Below are 24,308 nucleotides of genomic sequence, written 5' to 3'. Positions count from 1 at the left end.
CTAAATATGGAACACTGGAGGATAAACCACTTTTGGATACAATGCAATTTAAAATGAGTACCAAGAAAATCAAGAACTTGTTACATATTTACAAACATTAAACACTAAATATAGGGAAGATTAGCTCCTGACTGGTGTACTGGAAATGCAGATATATTTTAAAGGTAACAATTCTGATTTTTTTTCCTGCTATGATAGATTAATCAGTCTGAAATAGTAGGGCTCTAACAAACACTTACAGAGAGAACCGCAGAAGTGGAAAGAGGATTACTGACAAATGCTCTGTAGAGCAGTCCATGACCAGGGGTGTGAAGCAAATTTTTTTTTTTTGTTGGGGGGAGGCGTGGGGGGGAGGGACAAAATGGACTGCAGCTTCCGCTGAAGCTTCTATTTTTTCCACTTAGGAACTGGTGAAATCATGAACAGAGTGGGTTGTCCATAATTAGATTCCATGGGAGCCCCTTCAAATGAACATGCTTGAATGAAAGGCAGGTTTCCAAAGCATACACGAGAAGTGTGCAGCACATGTGTAATCTACCACTACAGGTGGCTATTGGTTTAACAATTAATTCCAAAATCAGGAGCAAATTCCTGATGCAGCTAATGCACAGCATTGGCTACTCTACTGACAACAACAAAGTATTCTGCCCGGAGACGGCAACTGAAAATGAGGCTCTTCGCTGCATGGAACTGAATGAAGGTTTGTCATGTTCAGTACCATTGCATTCATGAGAGAAAGCGCTTTCAAATGATACCCAACTCAATCAATTTCTAAGGGCACTGTATTATCAAAATTTCTGAAAAACCTGCAGTGAGGGAAGCAGAGAGTCCCCTCCACCACACTACAGAGGGTGACACCACTGAAATTATGATTCTGTAGATTTTTAGGAGTCAAATGACACTGCCCCCTTACCTTTTTATCACTAACTTACCCATGGAATGAGATTTTTTCTACATTATGCACCTAGGCTAAAAAGCAAGAGAGAAGTTAAAATTTTCAGTGTAAGCAGTGACATGGGTAATTTCCCCTTTGGAGATCAAACAAGCAAAGAAGGATTATGTTGTCTGATATTAATATTTAAATGATGCCAACTATTGTGGGCTCTGAAGTTAACAATTCTTTGAGGTAGATTGACCTCAGCACAAAAAAAAAAAAAAGAAGCTTCAAATTTTCTTCTAGTGTAGTCATTATGGGGTGGTAGTTCAAACCTTTACCTCCACTATTTTGGGAGAAAGAGTTGTCAGCAAAGCCAAGTTAAAAGGGCAGCAGTGCTTTTGATTTGGCTAGGCTAGCTTTTGCAACTGAAACCACTATAACAACTAATGAAAACAGATTTTGAATGAAGTAGCTAAAGTTAGTTAACCCTGAAAACAGAAGATTTCAAAATTTTCCTGACTCTTATATTTCACCCATTCTGCTTAAAATCTCTACAAGTGTGACAGCAACAAGAAAAAAAGGCAGTCCCTCAAATGCTGCAAGATATATATTCTCATGTCACAGAAGTGACCTTTCCAGCATTCTCAATATTCAGCAGGCTATTTCTCAGTCTATTCATTAAAAGTAGCTGCACATCATGATTCTCAAAGTGAATGATGATGCTTAAAATAAGATTAGTTCTTTGATATACTTTTATTCATGATTTTTTAAAGGCAATATTCACTCTTCTGGAAACATCCAATGTCATTCCAATTTTAGCCCAAGGATAACCAGCATTATTTTAATCACTAAAATAACAGCAAATTGTCCAAGAAACAAGTTGGTGTCAATCTAAGAGAACTTACAGATTTATCCATTTAAAAAAGGAAACATTTTAATTTCATTCTGTGGAATTTAAGCCTTTTTTTTTAAAAGGAAAAAAGTCATGCTTTAAACTGTTGAATTGTCACGGCTACAATAAAAACAATTCATTTGATATGCCAAACACCAATCAGCTGTCAATCTGCTTAATTGTGAGAAGATATGTTGTTTGCAGCATTGTAACCATGTTAGTCCCAGGATACGAGAGAGAGAAGATGGGTGAGGTAATATCCTACTGAGTCTACTTCTATTGGAGGAAGGGACAAGCTTTTGAGCTTCAGAGTCTGGAAAAGGTAACCAGAGTATCTAAGCAAAATAAAGGTGGGACAGATCATTACGCGGAAAGGGTTCACACATGTTGTAGACCACTTAAAATGAAATGAGCAATTAACCATCCTCAAACCATTCACCACACAAAGGTCCAGTTTCCTCCAGGACACAACTGACTTTCTCCAGAATCTCCACATTAAATTATCTCCTTCAGAACACCATCTGTGCCACTAAGGATGTCACATACACCAACTCCCTCACCACGATGACATCACTGCTTGCCTCAAAATATCCACAAGACAATGGACAACACTCAGAAATTTACCCAAACACATGACCAAACTCATCTGTTTCACCCTTACCCATAATAACTTTACATTTAACAACAAACACTTTGCCTAAACCATGGGAACAGCCATTTGGGTACTAAGATGGCCCCCAATAAACCAACCTTTTCATGCACCACCTCAAAAAAGAATTTCCGGAAAAATGCACCATAAATCCAATGATATACCTGAGAAACATTTTCATATTTTCATCCTCTGGGCAGATGACCTAAACTCCCTCTCAGATTTCCACCACAACTTCAACACCCACCTGATCCATCAAATTCTCTTTAGAAGACTCCCACATAAGCTTCAGGGAAACTATAATCAGTTTCAACCATGGAACCCTACAAATGATTATATACAAGAAACCCACAGTTCATAGCTGAAACACGACTACAAGGCATAAGCCCATGAAGGTGTATGATGGCTTGATTCAGTTTTGTGTTTTTAGGAAAATTATAAACTCATGAAAGTAGAGGCTTTTGGTGGAAAATCATTTGAACAATGTCATCTAGATTTGGAAACATGTAAATTCTCCACTGGACAAGTGCTATTTGGGTTACTTAGATGTTGTAATTGTTCTGGCTATCTGAATTTCACAAGGTGGGTGAGGTAATATCTTTTATTGGACGAACATCTGTTGACGGAAGAACAAACTTTTGCGCTGCACAGAGTACTTCCCAACCAGAGCATCTTAGGCCATGTCTATACTACACAGTTTAGTCGACATAAGGCAGCTTATGTCGACCTTACTGTGGAAGTGAACACACTACAACACTCCTCCTGGAGATTTAACTCTCCTGCAATGCCAACATAAAAAACCCACCTCAACAAGAGGTGCGGTGTTTAGGGAGATGTAATTAGAGCAACAAAGTGTTAGCGTAGACACTGCATTGGTTTTCGCCCTCAGGGGCCTCCAGAAGGTGTCCCACAATGCTTATTGTGACCGCTCTGGTCATCAGTTTGAACTCCATTGCCCTGCAGCCAGGTACACAGGCATATGCCCCTCCCTGTTTAAAGCCCTGGGAATTTTTGGAATTCTTCTTCCTGTTTGCTCAGCATGCACAGCTCACATAGCATCTACCAAGCTGACCAAGCCAGCTCCCAGCAACAAACATGCTCCTACCTGGAGTACACCGGAGTTGGTGGATCTGTTGGGTCTGTGGGGAGAGGAGGCTGTGCAGTCATAGCTTTGTTCGACCTGCATGAACTTTGATACCTATGAGCAGATTGTTTGTGGCATGGAGGAGAAGGGGCACGATAGGGACACACAGCAGTGCTGTCCCAAGATCAAGGATCTGAGGCAGGCGTACCAGAAGGCCAGGGAGGCCAATCATCAGTCTGGTGGTTTGCCAAAGACATGACGCTTCTACAAGGAACTGCACACCATCCTCAGCGGCTACCCCAACGCCACTGCCAAGAGCCCAGTGAATACTTCAGGGGGACTGGAGACAGCGGCCAGCAGAGTGAACCCAGAGGACAATGTGGTGGAGTTGGAGGAGGATGGGGGACAGATGACAGGGACATCCAGTGGCGTGGCAAGCCAGAACCTCTTTTTTTACTCCAGAGGGGCCAAGCCAGTCCAAGCACTCCGGCTCTGGCACATCTGATGCAGGAGAAGGAAGCTCTAGTAAGTACTCATTGTGCTTTGATACCTAAGGGAGACATGAGATAGTGCTCTGCTTTTATTAAAATCAGGGTACAAGAGAGATTAGAATAACTAACACAGGCACAGTTTGTATCTGCTTCTCATTCCCCTGGACAGCTAGACAGAGGGGGCCCTGCAGAAAAGTTTGTTTATGAATACCGGGATGTCCTGGAAATCCTCCACAGAGCTCTCTAGGAAACTTTCCTGGAGGTACTTTGCAATCCTCTGCTGAAGGTTTCTTGAGAGGGCTGCCTTGTTTCTTTCCCCACGGTAGGACCTTTGCCCTGCCAATTGGCAATTATTTCAGCATGCACTAAAGCAGCACATAGGGAAGCAGCATACAGACCTGGGTCTGCAGCTGCACACCTGCATCCTTGGTTACCCTCAGAGTGAGATATCGGCTGCTATCACCCCAGCCTGTGGAACATGGTGCAAGTATCCAGAATAGTGGCCCCTAGGCGCTTGTAGTGATACTCCTCTGAACTACCCCACCCCACCCTTTGTCCCATTTTGCCCCTTCCCCACAGGCCAAACTCACCATGACCGGGACTCTCCCTGTGCGGTGTTCCTGCCATGAGAAAGTGGTGTTTCTAATTTGTTTGGATCAAGGATACGAGTGCACTCACAATAGTGCTTCTGTCTGTTGTTTCTTTAGCTACTGCAGATGTGCCCTTGAGAGTCTCATCCTGCACACTGGCTGAGCAGCTCCATCTGATAAGGAGAAAGAAACCGGAGGAATAGGGGAAACATGTTCTGGGAGGTGCTGCAATCCTCTGATGTTTCAGATTGCAAACAGGGACCATGCAAAGAGGTTATCAATGAGAAACTGAATGGATAGCCAGAAGAGGAAACGGGCAGGAGCAGATGATACAGCTGCTCCAGTACCAAAACAGACATGCTGAGGTCCTGAGTGAACTACTGGCAGAAACATCCATGCTCACCTCTCCTTACAGCCCATACAGAGCTGCCTTTCATGCCCTCCCTATACTCCCTCCCCACATTCTTCACATGTTCCCAGGCCGTTGCAGTATCCTATGCACTCCACTCTAAGGGGCATGTTTCACAATGACAGCTGGACATAAATCCAACCAGGAGAGCCTAATTTGAAAATATGCTCTTGATTTTCATGATCCTTGCAGAACATAGAAATGTTTTCATCAATGTGGAATAAAAGTATATTTATAGAAAGAGAAGGAATCTTTATTAGTCTCCTATGTCTGACGGTTGCCACTGAAATGTATACACAGTGGTAACTGGCACATTTGCACAGTAAAATTTAGGCACACATAGCAATCATTACAAGGTTCGTATTATGGTGCAAGAAAACAATGTCTGGTTAAATGCATTACATAAACCCAAATCACTGGGGCTCATTGTAAAAATGCTCCTTTAAAGCCTCCGTGATTCAAACAGCTCCCTGTTGAGTCACTCTAACAGCCCTGGTATCTGGCTACTCAAAAGCAGCAGCCAGCCGATCCAGCTCAATGCTCCATCGTTGTGGAATCTTCTCTCTTAGCTTCACAAATGTTATGCAGAGCACAGCAAGCTGCTATGACAGTGGAAATATTTTCCACATTGAGGTCTAAACTGCCAAAAAGGCAGCGCCAACAACCTTTTATGCAGCCAAAGATACATTCAACAGTCATTCTGCACCTTATGAGCCTGTTGTTGAAGCACTCTTTGTGCAGCCAAGGTTGCTGGTGTAAGGCTTCATGAGCCACGAGAGCAAGGGGTAGTAGGCTGGGACTCCAAGGATCACTATTGGCATTTCTACATCCTCAATTGGAATCTTCTGGTCTGGAAAGAGAGTCTCTTCTTGCAGCTTTGTCTACAGGCCAGTATTCCTGAAGATGCATATATTATGCACCTACCCTGACCACCCTGCACTGATGTCGGTGAATCCATCAGAGCTTGCAATACCATAGAAAAATAGCCTTTTTTTGTTTATGTACTCCGTCACAAGTTGGTCTGGGACCAAAATAAAGATATGTGCACCACCTATCACCTTCTCACAGGTAGGGAATCCCATTGCCACAAAACCATCCACTATTTCATGCACATTGCCCAGAGTCACAGTCCTTCATAGCAGGAGGTGATTAATGGTCCTGCACACTTGCATGACTGCAACTGCCACAGTGGACTTCGCCACGCCAAACTGATTTGCCACTGACTGGTAGCAATCTGGAGTTGCCAGCTTCCACACAGCAATCACCACTCACTTCTCCACTATTAGATCAGTACTCATTTTGGTGTCCTTGTGCTGAAAGGCAGGGGCAAGTGCCACACACAGTTCCAGGAAGGTGGCTTTGCATGTCTGAAAGTTCTGCCGTCACTGCTCGTCATCCCATACCTACATAACAATCTGTCCATGGCACACAGCAGGGTAGCCAACATGGTTTCATTATCAGATTCACAGCTCATGAAGTATTGCAGGATCACCAGTGTTGTGTTCATAATGCTCATCACAATACTGGAGAGAAGGGCAGGATCTATACTTTCAGACAGAGATGGTGGACATGCAGTTTACAGAGGCTGTTGAAAAGCAGTGAAAAACACAGTTGGAAGCCCATGGAATGATGGGACACAGAAAATTGAATCATGGGATGCTGAGCCTCCCCCCCCCGCCCCTCCCCCCATGACTCACTGTGATCCCTTCCCAGAAAACCCAGCAGCAGATGGTGAGTTGCACTGTGGGAGAGCTACCCACAGTGCACTGCTCTCTGTCGATGCAAGAGCATCAACTGTGGACACACTTCACCAGCACAAGGAGCGTTGGGTGGACATGCAAAAGTGGTTCAATTATAGCAGTGGATGAACATCGACATAACTTAAGTCGACTTAACTTTATAGTCGAGATATAGCCTAAGCTAAATACAAAGTGGGACAGATTGTTAAGCATAAGGGGATTACAGGTCAGGAGGCCATAGTAGGAGGCCACTTTTAAAATGAAGTGGGCAATTACTTCTGCAATCATAAGACAAAGGAAGGTTAGTAGGCAGCAGGGTTTGTTTCAGACTTTTGTAATGGGCCATAAAAATAGTGTTTCTGTTAAGCCCATGTTTTTTAAGTGTCCAGCAGAGTTATGAATTTCATTTCCCAGGTTCATCTTTTGAAGGTGTTGTGCGGGTTTCCTTTGAAAATGAGGACAGAGGTCAGATATGGAGTAATTACATTGTGAAAAGTGTTCACCATTGTGATAAGGTGTCTCTCTTTTTGTTTTTTTTTTGGTGTGCGAGTTCATATGATTGTGTAGGGATTGTCTGGTTTCACCCATATAATTCTTGTTGTTGAGGCATTTGATGCACTGGATAAGGAACACCACATGTAATAGTATCAGAGGGGTAGTCGTGTTAGTCTGAATCTGTAGAAAGCAACAGAGGGTCCTGTGGCACCTTTGAGACTAACAGAAGTATTGGGAGCATAAGCTTTCGTGGGTAAGAACCTCACTTCTGTTAGTCTCAAAGGTGCCACAGGACCCTCTGTTGCTTTCCACATGTGATAGGCATGTGTAGGATCCATCGATCTTGAAAGCTGTGTTGTGGGGGATATTGATCATCATAGTATTGAATATATGTCTGCAGGTTTTGCATCTGTTGTTTTGGCAGGGTCTGGTGCTGCTTTGAGTTGGTGTGTCCTGGTCTGTGGGGAGCTTACTTCTGAGGAGGAGTTTGGTGACGTTGAGAGGTTGTTTGAAGACCAAAAGAGGGGGTTCTTTCAGGATGTGGTCCCCATCAAATACGGGTGGTAACTGTTTGATATCATCCCATATGGCTTCAAATGTGGGTTGACAGGTGGCAGCTGGGGGTCAGTGGGTTGTTTTCTTTTTTCTGTATTGAAGCAGATTCTCGCAGGGTATTTGGGTGGCCCGCATTCCATGATGCAATCTACTTCTCTGATAGAGTGTCCTTTTTCAGTGAGGGCAGTTTTAAGTGTGTTTAGGGGTGTATCCTGGACTTTCTTTGGATCACATTCTGTAGTATCTGACTGCCTGGCTGTAGATAACAGATTTCTTGGTGTGCCTGGGGTGGTTGCTGGATTTGTAGAGGTGAGTGTGGTGATCCAATATTTCTAGACACTTGAAAAATACTTCTTTACTTGCTAATCTTTTCCTGGGATGTGGCAAAATCATTACACACAGTACGTTATTTCCTCTGGTCTTTCCATTAAGTAACTGCAACCAGCCCAGATACTACTTTTGATGCCTAGTACTGCTTCTGACAACTTCTCTTGCAGCTCCCAGTTGAGAACTATTCAAGCTCAAATGCAAGACGATAATCTACCCAGCCAAGAAGTTCCTTTAATACCTGCCAAAATACCCTCAAAGTGCACTAGCAGAGTGTATTGTTTTTTCCATATCACAGGAAACAGATAGGGAAGATTTGCATGATGTGGCTGCCACTGGTATAGTGGGAGGCTTAACCAGCAATTACGTCTACCAAGGGTGAAAGAATCTTAAGTATAAAGGAAATAGAAAGTTGGGTTAAAGGAGGGGGGGGGAAAAAAAAAAAAAAAAAAAGGACAAAAATTGGTTTGTCTATCTCCCCCAACAAGGAAGCTCAGGGGCTGTTGGAGAAGGACATTTCCGAGCACCACAGTTGCCAATAAGGAAACAATGGTGTTAACCTTGACAACCTTTTGTAAAATGTTTTGTGAAGCACTTTCTTCTGAGGACAGTAAGGCCAGAACTGGCAAGTTCTGAAGATGAACTGGATTCACAGAAAAACACACTATTGAGAAATTAGAATTCCAATAAGTGCTGTTCAAGTCTAAAACACTAGCAGAGGGAGACCCAATTCCTGTATCTCATAATGAATAAGAACACCTTCAAATTCCATTTGTTTTTCTGCGTCAGCCATTTCCCCCACCCCCCAAGTATGGGATATCTTCTTTTCTCTTCAGCATTTGCCATTATCTTGATGGTTCCTGTAGCCAGATGCCCCCTTGCAGCCGATCTCCAGGCAGCTGTCGCCTGATCACCCTCAGCCACCTGTGAAATAGAAACCAGTATCCGTGTCTGCAGCCTGCTGGCATGAATGTGTTGTGTGAGAGAGTATAATTGCGCAAGTAAGGGATGCCAATAAATCAACCCTGAATGTTGCTCTAGTTTGACCTTTGTGGTTATTTTTTGGCTGGTTCCAAGAATAGGTAACCGTTCCCAAGCAGAAGGGAATTTCATGGAGATTCTACCTCAATTTTAGTTATTCAAAAGGCACCACTGATCAGACTCAGCAGTGGTAACCTAAGTAAGAGTCCTTGATATCAACTGAGGCAAATAAATTATGTTTGTATACTGCTGGTAGGACCGAGAAGAAGAATTTTATCTTAAATTAATTTTCATTACATGAAATAATTCATCCACTTCAAGTCCAGGATGACCCTGAATTCTCCTGATTGGAGAATTATGAAATATCTTGGACACCTCACTCCACCATCACTACCTCTTCGAAGTAATATTTTGGGTGAATGCAGGAAATGGCACCAATGTTGATCAAATGGGTTAACATGGTAACACAGTTTCTTCTGATAATCATGAATGTGATTTGGAGAGGTCAGGGTAGAGAATGGAATTCTCTGAACTACCTCCCCACCACAAGTAAAATGACCCAATTGTCTGAGATAATTATGGACCATTTTTCCAGATCCTTAAGTGAAGAATAAGAAGAGTCTGAATTGATTTCTTTTGCCTTTGCAAAAATCTTCAAGTCCTCCCTGCAAGAGGAACATTTTTGTATCTGGATTTGTGAGCCATAGTGAAGGAACCAAAATTGTTTGCTTCAAAGTGAATGGAGTCTTAAAAAAGAGAACCTGAAATACATTAGAAATATAGAACAAATTTTAATAATTCAATTCCTCAAAAAATTCTGTGAAACTTGTAAAAATGTAAGAAATTGGAAGCCACAGATGGCAAAGTGAAATAAAAATCGTACAGTTTGATCTTGTGCCCACACTTTTTAGGTACATAACATACTTAGGGGTAGCCCAAAGAGTAACACCACTTTCACTTCAGTGTTTTTGGCAGTAGTTATTGGCATTGTGGACATCTGTGACCATGGTATAATAGCCCATTCGATAAATAAGTCATTTTTCTATTAATACCACTGCTTAAGAAGACTTTATGGTTAAGAATGTGTTTGAGCCTTCTGGCCATTTAAGTGTAAGCTAATTTACTGTTAGGAGAAAGAAAATTCTCAGTAAAGAAGGGGCCATTAAAAGATGAAGGTTTAAACAGACATTTAACCCAGAAAATTGAGTTATGGGTAAGTTGGCCTATTTTTATCAACAGTAATGCTCTACAGGATAACTCCTTAGCATGTATCAAATTTAGGTTTCAGAACATATGGAACATTTCACTCTGAATGGAGTGTCCTTCTTGATCTTCTCTCACTACCTTAATTTTTATTTCATGTCATCTGTTGCACGAGAGAAAACTGAAATTGATGCAGAGCTACTGTACTTAAAATTACCATTGCAGATCAATTTTTTTCTAATCGTTTAAGAAGAAATTGTGGTTTATGTAAACACTGAAAGAAAGAAGGATGCTAAGGCAAATCACTCAAAGGAAAATGTGCCTTAGTTATCAAGTTTATTTTTCATCCAAACTTTCCTGGCTCAAAATTTTCAGAATGGATAGGTTTAAGCTACTCATACGTGTTTTAGAGTCACTTTCTGTAAGGAAAGATTTGTGAAGGTTAGTCACTACTATGAATGTTACAGTATACAGAATGTGAGTGAACAACAGTATAGAAGAATATTTGTGTGTGATCAGTATAACCTTTCATGAATAATATGAGATTTTATAATTTTATAGTTAATATTTTTCATATATTAACATTATATTTATAGAACTTGAAAATATTAAACTTGTGTAAATGGATGTACTGTGATATTTCTGAATCTGGACACAGCACAAAATGAGAACTCAGTCATGTGAACTGCTCAATTCATTTACATGAGTGTTTAGGATTATAGGAACAACGAGTAGTCTGGTGGCACCTTAAAGACTAACAGATTTATTTGGGGATAAGCTTTCGTGGGTAAAAATCCCACTTCTTCAGATGCAGGAATTGTCAAAAATGTAGTACACCTAGTGCAGTATTCTAATAATAGTCAGCACCAGATGCTTCAAAGAAAGGTTCAAGAAATACCACAGAAGACCAGTGTAAAATAATTTGACCCTTATGAAAGTCTCATCCTAACCAATAATAATAATAATAATAATAATAGATTGGCTTAAACCCAATAACATGAGGTTTTATATCCATTCCACAACTCTTTTTAGAATTACATATCATAACTCTGAAAATTCTTATTATCCACATAAGTGTCCTATCCCTCTTTTAATCTTGCTAAAATCTTGGTCCCAATGATACCTGGTGGCAATGAATTCCACAGTCTAATTATGTGTGAAAAAAATTCCTCTGAATTTGCTGCTTTCAGTTATGCACCATCTTCTTTTGGCAGAAACTTGTAGCAACACTATTGTGTCAGAAGACCCAGTAACAGAAATGGAGGCTCTGAAGACAAATGTTAGGACATCTAACCAAAAATGACATGCCCAACAAGCTAATCCTGTATCATCTCAGTTTGTTCTGGCTCATTTTTGGGATGATACTTAGCAAAAGAGATCGAAGAACAAAGATGTACAAAAATTCTTGGCTTGAATCCCCGTGGACTGTATCCATGAAGTAGTTGGGATCTCAGATAACTTCAGAACAGAATTGAAAGAACATCATGTTGCCTCTTGTGGCAAAAAAGGTCTAATTGAGGAGTTACCTGACCACCTGAAGATGGAAGCAGTGACCTTAACAAACCTTTCACATGCAATACTGTATTTCAAATCAGATCATCAGCTAAGACTTTGTTATTATTGGGGAGATGAACCTCCAAATGAAATGATTTGATGCAGGATGCATGATTCAAAAAAATTGAACATTGCTCAATAAAGTAGCAGAGAATGAGCTTGTCCTTGTCAGTTTTTATAAATTTCATTGCATAGGTGTTTTTTTTGTCAGAAATTGCACAGATCTGCTTGATTTGAGAGAGGAAAGCATGAACATAAGAACAGCCGTACCGGGTCAGACCAAAAGGTCCATCTAGCCCAGTATCCTGTCTACCGACAATGGCCAATGCCAGGTGCCCCAGAGGGAGCGAACCTAACAGGCAACGATCAAGTGATCTCTCTCCTGCCATCCATCTCCATCCTCTGACAAACAGAGGCTAGGGACACCATTCCTTACCAATCCTGGCCAATAGCCATTAATGGACTTAACCACCATGAATTTATCCAGTTCTCTTTTAAACCCTGTTATAGTCCTAGCCTTCACATGGAAAGTCAGACACAAATTGCCCTCAACCTTAGATCACTTATATAAAGCCTTGTCACCTTACGATTCCTAAGGACTTGAACTGCATAACGATCAAAGAAAGCTCCTCAGCCAAATGCCAGACGTATGTGTCACAATTATAGCCAATAGTTGAAAAGTACAGGCACTTTTGCAGATATTCTGGGGTATTGCCCACGCAACAGAGCCTCCAGGATTTTCTGAGGCACAGTCATAACTAAAGAGGCTTTTGACTAGTTTTGCCTAGTATATAATTTTTAAACCAACCTTTTTGGAATCTTACCATGAATCTGTTAAATCTTATTATGTACGACAAGTCATGAATCCGTGAATTCTACAGAAACAATTTACCTCTGAATTTACTAAAAACTGTCTTTTGGTAAGTAAGCAAGTAGAGATTTGAAGTCTGGAACAGGCCCCATGAATTTTCTACCATCTGAGCAGATTAGATTTCTTGTGGTTTACTCTCAGATCAAGAGAATGAAATAGGGTACATCCTGACTAAACAATCAACTTGATCTCTTGTCCAGACTGCTCCTACAAGCCAGCTATCCAAGCAAGTGTCCATGTGGATACCTTGATAACTTACTTATGTTAACATCACTGCCAAATATTTAGCGAACAAACTTAGAGCTTTTTGGAGACCAAAAGAGTGGGTGGTACAGCTGTCACCAGCTAGATATATAGTGCCACGTGAGGAAGAGGGGTTTGGGGAGCAGGTGCCTCTGTTATGTGCATTTGATCTCAAGATATTGGACGACTCCTATTCCTAAGATCAGATCTCAATGTGTTTTTTTTTCCCCCTTTGGAGTTTTAGAGTGGAATTAAAATGGAGTTAATATTGGTGTATTGACTGCACTAAAGCTCCAACTAACTGAATTCTTCAGCATGTTGGTACTGTAGATTCAGAGGATGAATATGTTTTCAGTGACTACAACGCCTATGCAGAGTACATTTTTTCTGGATCAGCTCAGGATTCCATGGCTCTCATGACAATCGTAGAACTGCCCAAAGTGGCTTCTGGCCTACTCATATAACTGGTCACACTCTGGATCTAGTATCCTGAATGGATTGGAGGTAGGCAAAGTTAGGACGCCCTTCTAACAGGAGTGAAGGACCTGTTCTAATGGGACATCATTGGACGCCAAAAGAACATGAAAATTTACAGATGGTTCTGAGGAATAACATTATTAAGCTGGTAGTAAAATCTTAAAAGTGTCAATAATAGTTTGTAGTCTTCCCCCTGGATATGGTGATGCCTAAACATCCTCACAAGTAAGCACTGTTTACAGATGATCTGTGACAAGTAATACAAAAAGAGAGAAAATGGCTAGAGTTCTATTAGTGGAAGTCTTGAGCTGACTTTAATCAAATGCATCATATAGAATTTGTACAGTCATTTGCCGCGGTTGTTTGGGAGACAAAGTTTCTTCTTCTCCAACATAACGTTAACTCACCATAGCATTTGCTAACTCTCTCACAGCTAACCCACTGGCAGTTTGGTGAATCTGTGCTGCCTCCAGTTCAGATTTTTTCCAAAGAATTTTCGTGTTACTTTGCAGATATAAAATGCTCAGATTTTTAACAGAATTGTCTGCCTCCAGGCAGAAAAGGAATAATGTTAATTCTTGCCAGAATTAAGTAAATTACTTATTTATAAATTCATAGTGTTTAAGGCTAAAACAGACCATTAGATCATCTGGACCATTGGTTCTCAACCTATTGTGGGCCGCATCCACACAATATCTATACTACCTGAATCACCCTGAGAATGGCACATGGGCCACAGCTGTGTGCTGATTGTGTCACAAGTGGCCTGCAGGTCACAGGTTGAGAACCACTGATCTAGACTGAACTCCTGAACAACACAGACCACTGAATTTCACCCAGTTAGCCCTTTATTGAGCCCAATAACTTGTTTGACACAAACATACTTTCCAGAAAGCCATCCAGTCTTGATGTCTTCAAACCAAGAGCCACAGAATCCACTACTTCCCCTGGTACTTTGTTCCAATGGTTAATCACCCTCATTGTCGAATTTGTGTCTTATTTCTAAACAGAATTGGTCTGGCTTCAGCTTCCAGCCATTGGTTCTTGTTATACCCTTTCTCGGATATATTAAGAGACTCCTTTCACACCTGGTATTTTCTCCTTGGGAAGGCACTTATACACTAAGTCACATCTCAATCTTCTTTTTGATAAAAGGGTTCAATCTGTAAGGCATTTTCTCTAACCTTGAATCATTTTTGTAGCTCTTTTCTGCACCCTCTCCAATTTTTCCAAAATCCTTTTAAAAATGTGGACTCCAAAACTGGACATGGTATTACAGCATCAGTCTCACCCATGCTATATTCAGAGGTAAAAATCACTTCTCTAGTCCCCTATTCATACGTTCAAGGATCTCATTAGCCTTTTTTGCCAGAGCATCACATTGGAAGCTCATGCTGAATTATCTGTTCACTATGAATCCCAAATCCTTTCCAAAGTCATTGCTTTCCAGGATATAGTGCCCTACTCCATATGTATGGCCTGCATTCCTTGATGTATAACTCTGCATGTCAGTACAGCCAAATTCAATCTGTATGACTGCCTTGCCGTCCTCATTATTTATCACTCCATTAATCTTTGTGTCATCTGCAAATTTTATTCAGCAGTGATTTGATTTTTTTACATTTACTTCCAGATCATTGATGAAAATGTTGAACAGACATGCCTTAAAACCAATCCCTGAAACTAGAAACACACCCATTCAATTATAATTTAGTACTATTTTTTCAGATCTCTTACTCCACTTAAGGAGTGAAGTATTTATATAGTATAGTACTAATTTTTTTTAATCAGAATGTCATGCAGTACTAAGTCAAACACCTCACACAAGTCTATTACATCTAGGCAGTGACATATATCAACCAAATTTGTAATTTCAAAGAACACAATCAGGTTTGTTTGACATGACCTATTTTCCACAAAACTATGTTGACTAACATTAATTATATTGCTGTCCTTTAATTCTTTATCTACCGAATCCCGTATCAGCTTCTCCATTATTTTGCCTGGCACTGATATCAGGTTAACTTTTTGAATATTGCCACAACAAACTTCCAGAATTCTTCCACAATTTCTCCAGTATGCCAAGATGTACTGAAAGCTATCAGTGGGCCAAAGATCTCCTCAGCCTACTCTCAAAGACTCTTGAGTGCAAGTTCCTCAGGCCTTTAAAAATCTCTAGTAGATGCTGTTTAACATCCTCAGTAACTAATGGACTGCAAGGCACTTCAACATATGTGATATGAATACCCCACTCAGTTTGTCCAAATACAGAACAGAAATATTTATTTAACACTTCTGAACTTACTGCATAATTTACCATCTTCATCTAGTAACAGGTCTAAACCATTGCTAGGATTTCTTTTGTTCCAAATATACTTAGCCCTGCCAGCCATGAATTTCTCCCTGATGTCTAACTTCCCTTATCAATTTTCTACACTTCATAATTTTTAATTCATATCGATTCATATATACTTTCCTTCCTGCTCCCCTCCAATCCATTTGTTATATAGTGCTTTACTATTTCTAAATTGCTGCCTTCATTTTACCAATGAACCAGGAAGTGCTGTTAGTTGAGAAAAGAGCACAACTTTGGCTGTGGCTTTTTGTTCAACTAAAACTTAAGAACTCTCAATGTTGAGATTATGGAGTCATTCTACTATTTTAATACATTTTTAACCTGACACACAATTACAAACCAAGAAGTTTTTGAAATAACAGAAGGCAAGCAAACCTATGGTCCATAATAAAGTCTTTTCTTTTTAGAAAGAAAAACTGTTGCAGATTTTGGTGCTGAAGTATATAAAATACAATCTGTAGTTAGTCCAAAATGTTGATGTTCAAAACTTTCTTCCTTCCCTTATCTCCCCAGGAGTATATTTTATTATTCATCTTTCACCACTTTCAAGTTCTCAGTTTTATTAATTTCTCTGAGCGAATTTTCCCCTCCTTGTTGTTATCCAGTTCTAATGCACCCTTCTAGCATGACTGAATCTTCTTTCCTGGTCTCTACTAACACCGTACTTCAGAACTGTCCTATCTAGTCACTGCCCTCCAGTTTTCTTCGTTCTACTCCATCCTATTACTTGCGGAATGCAGCTCGCAGCCTTCCCCCAATTCCCCTCCAATTTAATTCAGTTTAATTAAGCTCCCCCTGACTTTCTCTTAGTCCTGATCAGCTCCCTTGACCAGTTCCATTCTTCCCTGTCTCTTTTTCAATTCCTGGTCTATTCCTTTAAGGAGCCCCTTCCCTTGTTTTCTTTGGCCCTGTTCACATCCCTTAGTCTCATCAATTCCTTCTCAACTCTTTTCCCTAGCGCTGTTCATGTTCCTTGGTCATACTCCCTATCTTCCCTATCTCTGGCACAGGTTGAAACCTTCTTCAGCACTACTGTCTCATCAGGCAAGAGGCAATATAAGCGTATTCACATGCAGAACTGGCACATATCTGCCAAACACAGTTCTTACATATACACTGAAGAGATGCTAAGAGTTCTATAGGTGCATCCATACATAGTATAAATTGCAATTAAGAATATTTCTGACTGTTAAAGTGTGTTTGGTGTATAGCAGCTAGTTTCTTTTGTCAATACCACTGATGGGGAGAAAGATAGAAAGCAAACATCCTATTATAATTTGTTTACTTTGCCTATTTACAAATACACATACAGTGCTTTCATTTGGGACAGATACAAACTCACATGTGTACATGACATTCACAGATGACAGTTCAGAGTACAATATCTTAAAGATCAGTTTTGCCAGCACCTATAGAAGAGAATTTAAACCAGAAGCAGTTTGTTTTTAAACGTAGGAGGTGCAATTATATCTCATGACACCCAGCAAGTTAAAAAACATCACTAGCAGATTTAAGTTTCTGAAACGTAAATCCTATAAAAAGGGGAGAAAGTTTGCAACAATGTCATGCCTCCACATGCATCAGTTGGTGTCACTGTAGAGAGAAAGCAAAGTGCTAGCAAAATATATATATATATATACACACACACACACACACACACACACTTGAAGCACACACAAAGGAGTAAAAGTGGCATCTGTGTGTTTTCTGGGATATTTTAAAGCCTTTAGTTCAACTCCCCAATGAAAGCATTTTATGGTAACTACTCTCCTTGCAGCAAGAATAAGCCAAACATAAAAAATTATATTAAAATAAAACAAGCTTGACTTCCAGTCTCTCAAAAAAAACCAGACACATTTGTTACATGTCTCAAAACTATGCTTAGTGTCCCTGGCATTTTGCCAAAAATAAAAAATAAAAAAAAACACAAGTGGAAAAAGGAAGTTGGCAGGCCTCTGAAAGATCAGGGCAAAGAAGGAGCTGCTTCTCTTACCTGGAGAACGCTTGATATGTGTGAAATGAACTTCCTCCTCTATATAAGCCACAGGCATTTAGCTCATTTGCATAAATATCAAAGCTACAAGTAGACTTCCAGGTCGGCCATCTTGAGAATAAAATCTTGTTTCATTTACACACAAGCAGGAATACTGTAGGTGAGACAGCGCGTGGGCTACTGCACTACCTTTCAGTTAGTGATCCACGTCTGTTCAGTAAAGTATGCTCATATCCCACACTTAGTCACGTGAATACATCAAGAGAGTATCACTGAAGATCACTAAACAAGCACACTACAGCCTCAAAATGAATGTTGCAACTGAAAGTGTCTAGAATCAGAACTCTTTGTACTGCTTTCTGTGCTGCCAACTATTAGCACTGCAGCAACTATGTGCAGTGAAGTACCTCCCACATACCACACAGTAGTACCAACAGGCATAAATTTATGAGAGCACAAGGCAGCACATTAAAAAAAGAACGAGCTAAAACTCCTCTGTATTTCCACACATTCAAAGCCTACCTACATTTAGGTGCCTTTTCTATACCTTTTCAGATCCATCAACCCCGTTCTTTCAGTCCAGAAATTAGAATGTCTACATTCCAGGCAACAGAAAGTCCATGACAGATGTTATTTGCTGCCAAAGCTGAGCCAGACTGCAGTTACAGCTAGCTGGCGCCAGTAAAAATTTACATAAAGGGGGCCTCATTTCATGACTAAACTGCAGCAGGATATTGCTGAGTAAAGCCTTCCTTTTTTCCAGTCAGACAACTACTGGTTCTAGAATGTACAGTCTAGTTATTTGTTTACCAGTTGTCCAGATCCAAGTCCCAACAATAAGATTAACAATTAGCTTAATAGAGCTGTGATAGAAAAGACTTTTGTAGGCAATGTTTTAATTAATCAATTTTATTTTTTAATTTATTCCTATGAAGGAGGGCTCAGAACTAACATTCCATAGTTCAATTTGCTTTTAGTAAGTAAGTATGTAGTTGTAATCCAAATAATATTTGAAAGAAATTGATTTACTCAAGCTGTGTATTACTACTGCTTGTCTTTTAAATCCCTCAGCTCCTATTCCGAATATCTCAGAGCCTCCGAAAAATAACTGATCAGTCACCAGTTTCACAGTACAACCGATACAATTTTGCTGTTGACAAGTAACCAGTCTGGCCAGTTGGTTTAATTTAGATAGCCCCTCCCCCCATTTACTTCTCCTTCATCAGGCAGATATAACTATGGGCTCTAGCTTTTCCTGTTTTTCAAACAAAACAGCTACCGGTAGATATAGAAATCTGTATTTCACCATCTTTCCAACGCCAAATGGTTAATTCAATACAATTTCTCCCTCCTTTCAATCAAAGCCCAGGAGTATTAATAATTCAATTATATATATTTCTTAAGAACACTTCTATTTAGTTGCTGTACCTTCTGAACACACAAAACTCATGTTTTGCTTTCATAAATGGTGTCTGTTTGGGAAAGGGATGAATCAGATCTTCATGCCCTCCTGTCTCATTTGATGTGAGCCTCTTTAAATGAGAAGACTCACCGTCACATCCAATTTTAGTGTTTACAGCAGCTAAAAATGAAAAGCAAAACCACAGTAACGTTAACAGACTTCATATTTAGCAAGAGTGTGTTACTGCAATGTGGCACCAGTTAATGGCACATCTGTGGGAAAAGACACACAAATGAGCAAACAGGAGTGCTGCTCATCAGTTCCAGTCAGGCAACACCAGACTCACTCCAGGGCAGGAAAGTCTGCTTTGCTCCACTTATCTCCCTTTGTTCTCTCCAGTTTCTTATTTCTTTTTTAATGTCTCTAGGTTATAGCCACTACAGAAATGCAAAATGTTTTATAGTCTCTTTCCACTGTAAGAGTATTTTGCTTTAGGTTTGGTTCTAGGTAGTTAGTTCAGCATTATACAAGTTTTTTATTCCTCACATCAGCACAATGTAGTTTAACTATCTGAGAACTTCTAGTAATCCAAGTTAGTCTGTTTTGGTGCTTAGAGATTGCACCCTTCACTGTGGTATCAGAGCCTGCAGTGACAAGAAATTTTCTCTGTCCAGGAGGAATGTCAGACTAAATCACTCCCATTAACCAATAAACCATATGAGAGACCTGGTAATAGCTTGCTTTGACCTCTGAGAAAATCCTGGAATTTATATTCTATTTCAGCCAAAATCTGTATTTATTAGCACTTCCAAATGCTGTATGGTATATTTCTTTCAGTGGTTCTTTTGTCATTTGCAGAGCAAATCAGAAGATATACAGCCTCCTTGTGATTCCTATTCCTATTAGATAAAGGGCACCAAATGGTGCTAAAAATATAAACTTGCATTTCCCACATACAGTAAATTTGCACTACAACCAGATGTATAGACAGTAACATCCTACCCTGTTTCCCCGAAAATAAGACAGTGTCTTATATTAATTTTTGCTCCCAAAGATGCGCTAGGTCTTATTTTCAGGGGATGTCTTATTTTTCAGAAATGAAAAATGCCTTATTATCGGTGGATGCCTTATTATCGGGGAGGTCTTATTATCGGGGGGATGCCTTATATTACAACGAGAGGCAAAACTGTAAGTAGGCCTTATTTTCGGAGGATGTCTTATTTTCGGGGAAACAGGGTAGTAAGGTTCCCAGCACAACAAAAAACAGCTATTATGAAACAAGGCCACCTGTGTTTTCTAGCTGGTTTGTATTAAGAATCTTAGCTCCATTCCTCTATTGAAATTCAGTGCCAGAGATTGCAGACAGCCCAAAAAAATCCCTCTGTTGTGTTAAAAAAGGCACCACCCTGATTCCAGAACATTCGGAACAAAGTCAAGGGCACTCCCTTGGTTTTAAGTTGTTTTCTACTCCTTGCTGCATCCAGTTCAGTGCTCAACTAGTTGTGATTAAGTAGGTTTTCAGATACACAGTGTGGTTAAGGAAAGCAGAAACAGCTGGTTGAGTATTCAGAAACAAACCAACTAAGTTTTAAAAGGCATTATAAACTGCTTCCATGAAAAGGGTAAAACTGTAACAGCTAGAGAACTTGTTAAATCCCACATCGCTGTGACAACATCTGTGTTTCTCATACAAAGCAAAATAACCAATATTTAAAAGAGCTAAACTAAACTAGGTAGTTTTTGTAGTTGCTTCCAAAATTTAGTTTTGTATGAAACGAATACAACTTAGAGCGCATGTACTGTAAGTTAAAAAAGTAGATTATTCACTCATAAATCCCCCAGGGATTCTATTAGTAAAAAAGCCGAAATATTTTTCCTCGTCGTCTTCCTATTTAGGGCGTACTGCTTAGCACACGCACCTGAAAAGCTTTTATTACACTTGCATTTTTAATGCAGGTTAAACTTGGAACTCTCCCCCTAAAACACACACACTTTCCTAATCTAAAAATAGGATCACCTAAAAACCAGCAGATATATTGTGTTCAAAAAATGAAGGGTAGGTTTTGTTAAAAACCAATAAATAACTTCTTTAGCCTTACCAGCAAAAATGTAAACTGGAGAGACAGGATACCCATGAAAAGCAAATGCTGCTATCGTGTGTACATTCAGAAGAAAGATGCAGGACATTCTGCTAAGGAAGAATAGCTTGCTTATTAAGAAAATAATTAGAAATAATTTACTTTGGGTTTGTGTCAAAATTTCAGTTTAAAAAATTTATTCAGTAAATATGTCTTGATTTAAAAAAAGAAACCACAAACATCTAAAAATAGACCCTGACACAGGTAGGTCAATTCTAGTGGTTTAAATTTTGTTTTAAAAAGCTCAGAGGAAAAATTGTTGCACTGGTGTTCTAAAAATCAGACTCTCACTTAACTTCCTCTTTACAGCACCAAATAGCAATTATTCTCACATCACATGACCAAAAGACTGGCATTTCCCCATACTTCCTCTCTCTGGTTTTAGAAAGAGAAAGAAAACTACTGATCTCTACAATCTGGAAAGGTCTATAAAAGCATATACTTATTTGGTCCTGTGTGGTTTATTTCACTGCATAGGGTTGTACCTTCAGAAGGAAGGTAGGCAATAGCCAGCTTCCTCCCGTAGGAGAGGTGAAAGTCAGCTATTATTGGATCAAGTGCTGCTAGCCTGTGACCCAAGAGTCATAATTAATATTGTGCTCCCTCACCTTGTGCTTAAAGAGCAATTCTCAGTTTTACTGTGCCCCCTCACCAGCTTTACAGAAGCATCTTTGTTTCACTCCGTTCAAATTTACATTTGGAGCTTCATCCTTTATTAAATGTATACAAGAAAAGTGTAAAAAGGTCTAAACCTACAAATAAAGACGATGCAGAAAAACTAACACTTGACAAACTCATAACTCTCTTTAAGACACGGAATTCTTAATAAAATTTCATCAATTATAAATTCTAATGGGCCAATTTAACTTTGAAATCACATAATCATAATGAGATTAAATATTAAAATCTCAAAACAATTCTATGTGCTTTGCAACCAGTTGTTGCTACTCCTTGAAGTACCCAAGAAGTGAGCAGCTTGAGAGTGAGTGATTTATGTGCATTAGGGACTGCAGCATTAAGAGCCCATTCCAGTTCAGTTTGAATCCAGCCTGAGATTATTTACTCCCAAAACATCTACTGAAAATGAGAAGATGCAGCTGTGGCAACTGAAACAATTCTGGGCTTTCAGAGGAAAATAAAAAACAAACAAGACGTGTTAAAACAGTTCCAAGTGAGAGTAAGGTTCAGAAATGAATGAATCCAAATATCAGCATAAAGTTTCCATGTAAATGCAGATTATAATTTTTTTCTGCTAGTAAAATTCTTTGGAAAGCAACTTCAGAAATCTAAATGAGTATAAGTTCTTTGCCAATGATCGTTTGGCACTCTTCCCAGAAATTCATATTTATTACTAGCAAGAGCGCAGTCTCAGGAGTCTATCTTCCAGATTTACTTTGTGTCAGCACCAAAGTCAATCCTCTAGAACGCCATAAGGCTCAAATGGAAAAAATGATGCAACACCAGAAGTGCAAGAACGATCAGCAGAGACTAACAAAGCCCCACTGATAACATCATATTTGAAATGTACAGCAATCATTCAGTTAACAAAAACTGGTATTCACCTGTTAGAAACTTATATCTTTAACACTACCATTAGTGATTCATGTAAAACTATAAACACAATTAATTCTAAAATTAACCAAAAGAACGCACTTTCACCCCAATTAAGTATTAACTGCTTTATCCCCGTGAATATGAACCAATTATTTTTGCTTCCTTCCCCCAATAAAAAAAACATTGTTCATGAAAAGGTAGTTGTGGGACCACTAGCCAGCAGTATTAACACCTAACAACTCGAACGCTCAGGACCCTGAAAATGAGGATATTTGCATTATATCTAACAGCAGTTCAAGCTGTAACAAACATTTTAAACATTCCAAAAACCACTTTAAAAAAAGAACCCACAAAAACCATCTGTCTAAGGCTTCCTGATGAGCAAGTCATTTCCTGCAGCGCTTGGAAGAAAGATATTGCTTCTAAAATGGCCTTGCAGGAGGGCAAAGAAACCCAAAACAAAGCAACGTATGAACACCAACGAAGAAGGGAGAACAGGACAGAAGGAGGAAGAGAAGGAAGGATAGCTTAAATGGTTAAGGCAAAGAATGGGAAGCCAAGAGATTTCCTGTGTGGCCCTGGGCAAGTTCTCGGTGCCCCATCATCTGTAAAATGGGTATAATTTACCTGCACCACAGGGAAGTTGTGGGATGGACTAAATTAAGCTCTTTGAAGGGGAATCAAAATCCTCATATGAAGTGCACTTACACTGTGCCTACTATTATTATGAAGAACAACAGGAAGAGAGAGCATAGAATCACCCACCTCAGTATATCCGTAGGATGAGTATAGTAACACCTTTCATTGTCTGCACTCACAATGGAACATAGCACAGCAAGGGTTAACGTCAATCAGAAACAGAACAGGTACAGCAGACTTGATAATTAAATTAGAATTATCTGAGAATTTTACAAAATAAAAACCTTCAGAACTCCTCCCCTTCCTGTCTGCACTACCTGGCAGCTGCTAGAGAGATTTTTGTACCTAAAGTCATCATCTCCCCCAGTTATTGCAAAATAGAGTATTATTTCAATTTAAAGATATGCTGAGAGATATGATAAAATTTTCTCCCTTTGATTTGGACAATATCGGGCATTAGCATTTGGATTAATCAGTAATGCAATCACACTGCTTTAAAAACATAGAAACCTCAGGAGACTTTTTAAAAGATTCTGCTGGGTCAAAATGACTGATCTGCACATTTTGAAGAAAACCAGAAATGCACCTGTGTGGAGGATGGGAAAGAAGGAACCCCACTGGCTTACGGCAAGAGGGAAGGTAACCAAATACTAAATTTGATGAATATATATATTTGGGAAAATAAATGGAGTGATGGAAAAATTCAGAGATTTATGAGTAAGAATTCTGGAAAGAATCCCAAAGCATTTAATATCTTAACTATTCTAGCTAGTCAACCAATAAATACCA

General features: G+C 39.6%; 1 protein-coding gene across 7 annotated transcripts in view; it reads right to left on the bottom strand.

Moving 5' to 3' along the window:
* The window catches only part of ATF7IP (activating transcription factor 7 interacting protein), a 171,001-nt gene that overhangs the window by 132,600 nt on the left and 14,093 nt on the right, over nucleotides 1–24,308 (bottom strand). For 3 of the 7 annotated variants that reach the window (XM_054030009.1, XM_054030017.1, XM_054029934.1), the window contains exon 1: nucleotides 18,334–18,423. The exons of 3 other annotated variants lie outside the window; for them this stretch is intronic. In XM_054030009.1, coding sequence (XP_053885984.1) covers nucleotides 18,334–18,347 — 14 coding nt within the window. In that variant the 5' untranslated portion in view covers nucleotides 18,348–18,423. Of the gene's footprint in view, nucleotides 1–17,786; nucleotides 18,009–18,333; nucleotides 18,424–24,308 lie in introns of those variants that run through there. One more of the 7 variants, XM_054029962.1, reaches the window with a different exon arrangement.

This window comes from Malaclemys terrapin, chromosome 1 (assembly GCF_027887155.1).
Source record: "Malaclemys terrapin pileata isolate rMalTer1 chromosome 1, rMalTer1.hap1, whole genome shotgun sequence".
Lineage (NCBI taxonomy): Eukaryota > Metazoa > Chordata > Testudines > Emydidae > Malaclemys > Malaclemys terrapin.
This window is presented reverse-complemented; position numbering and strand designations above follow the sequence as displayed.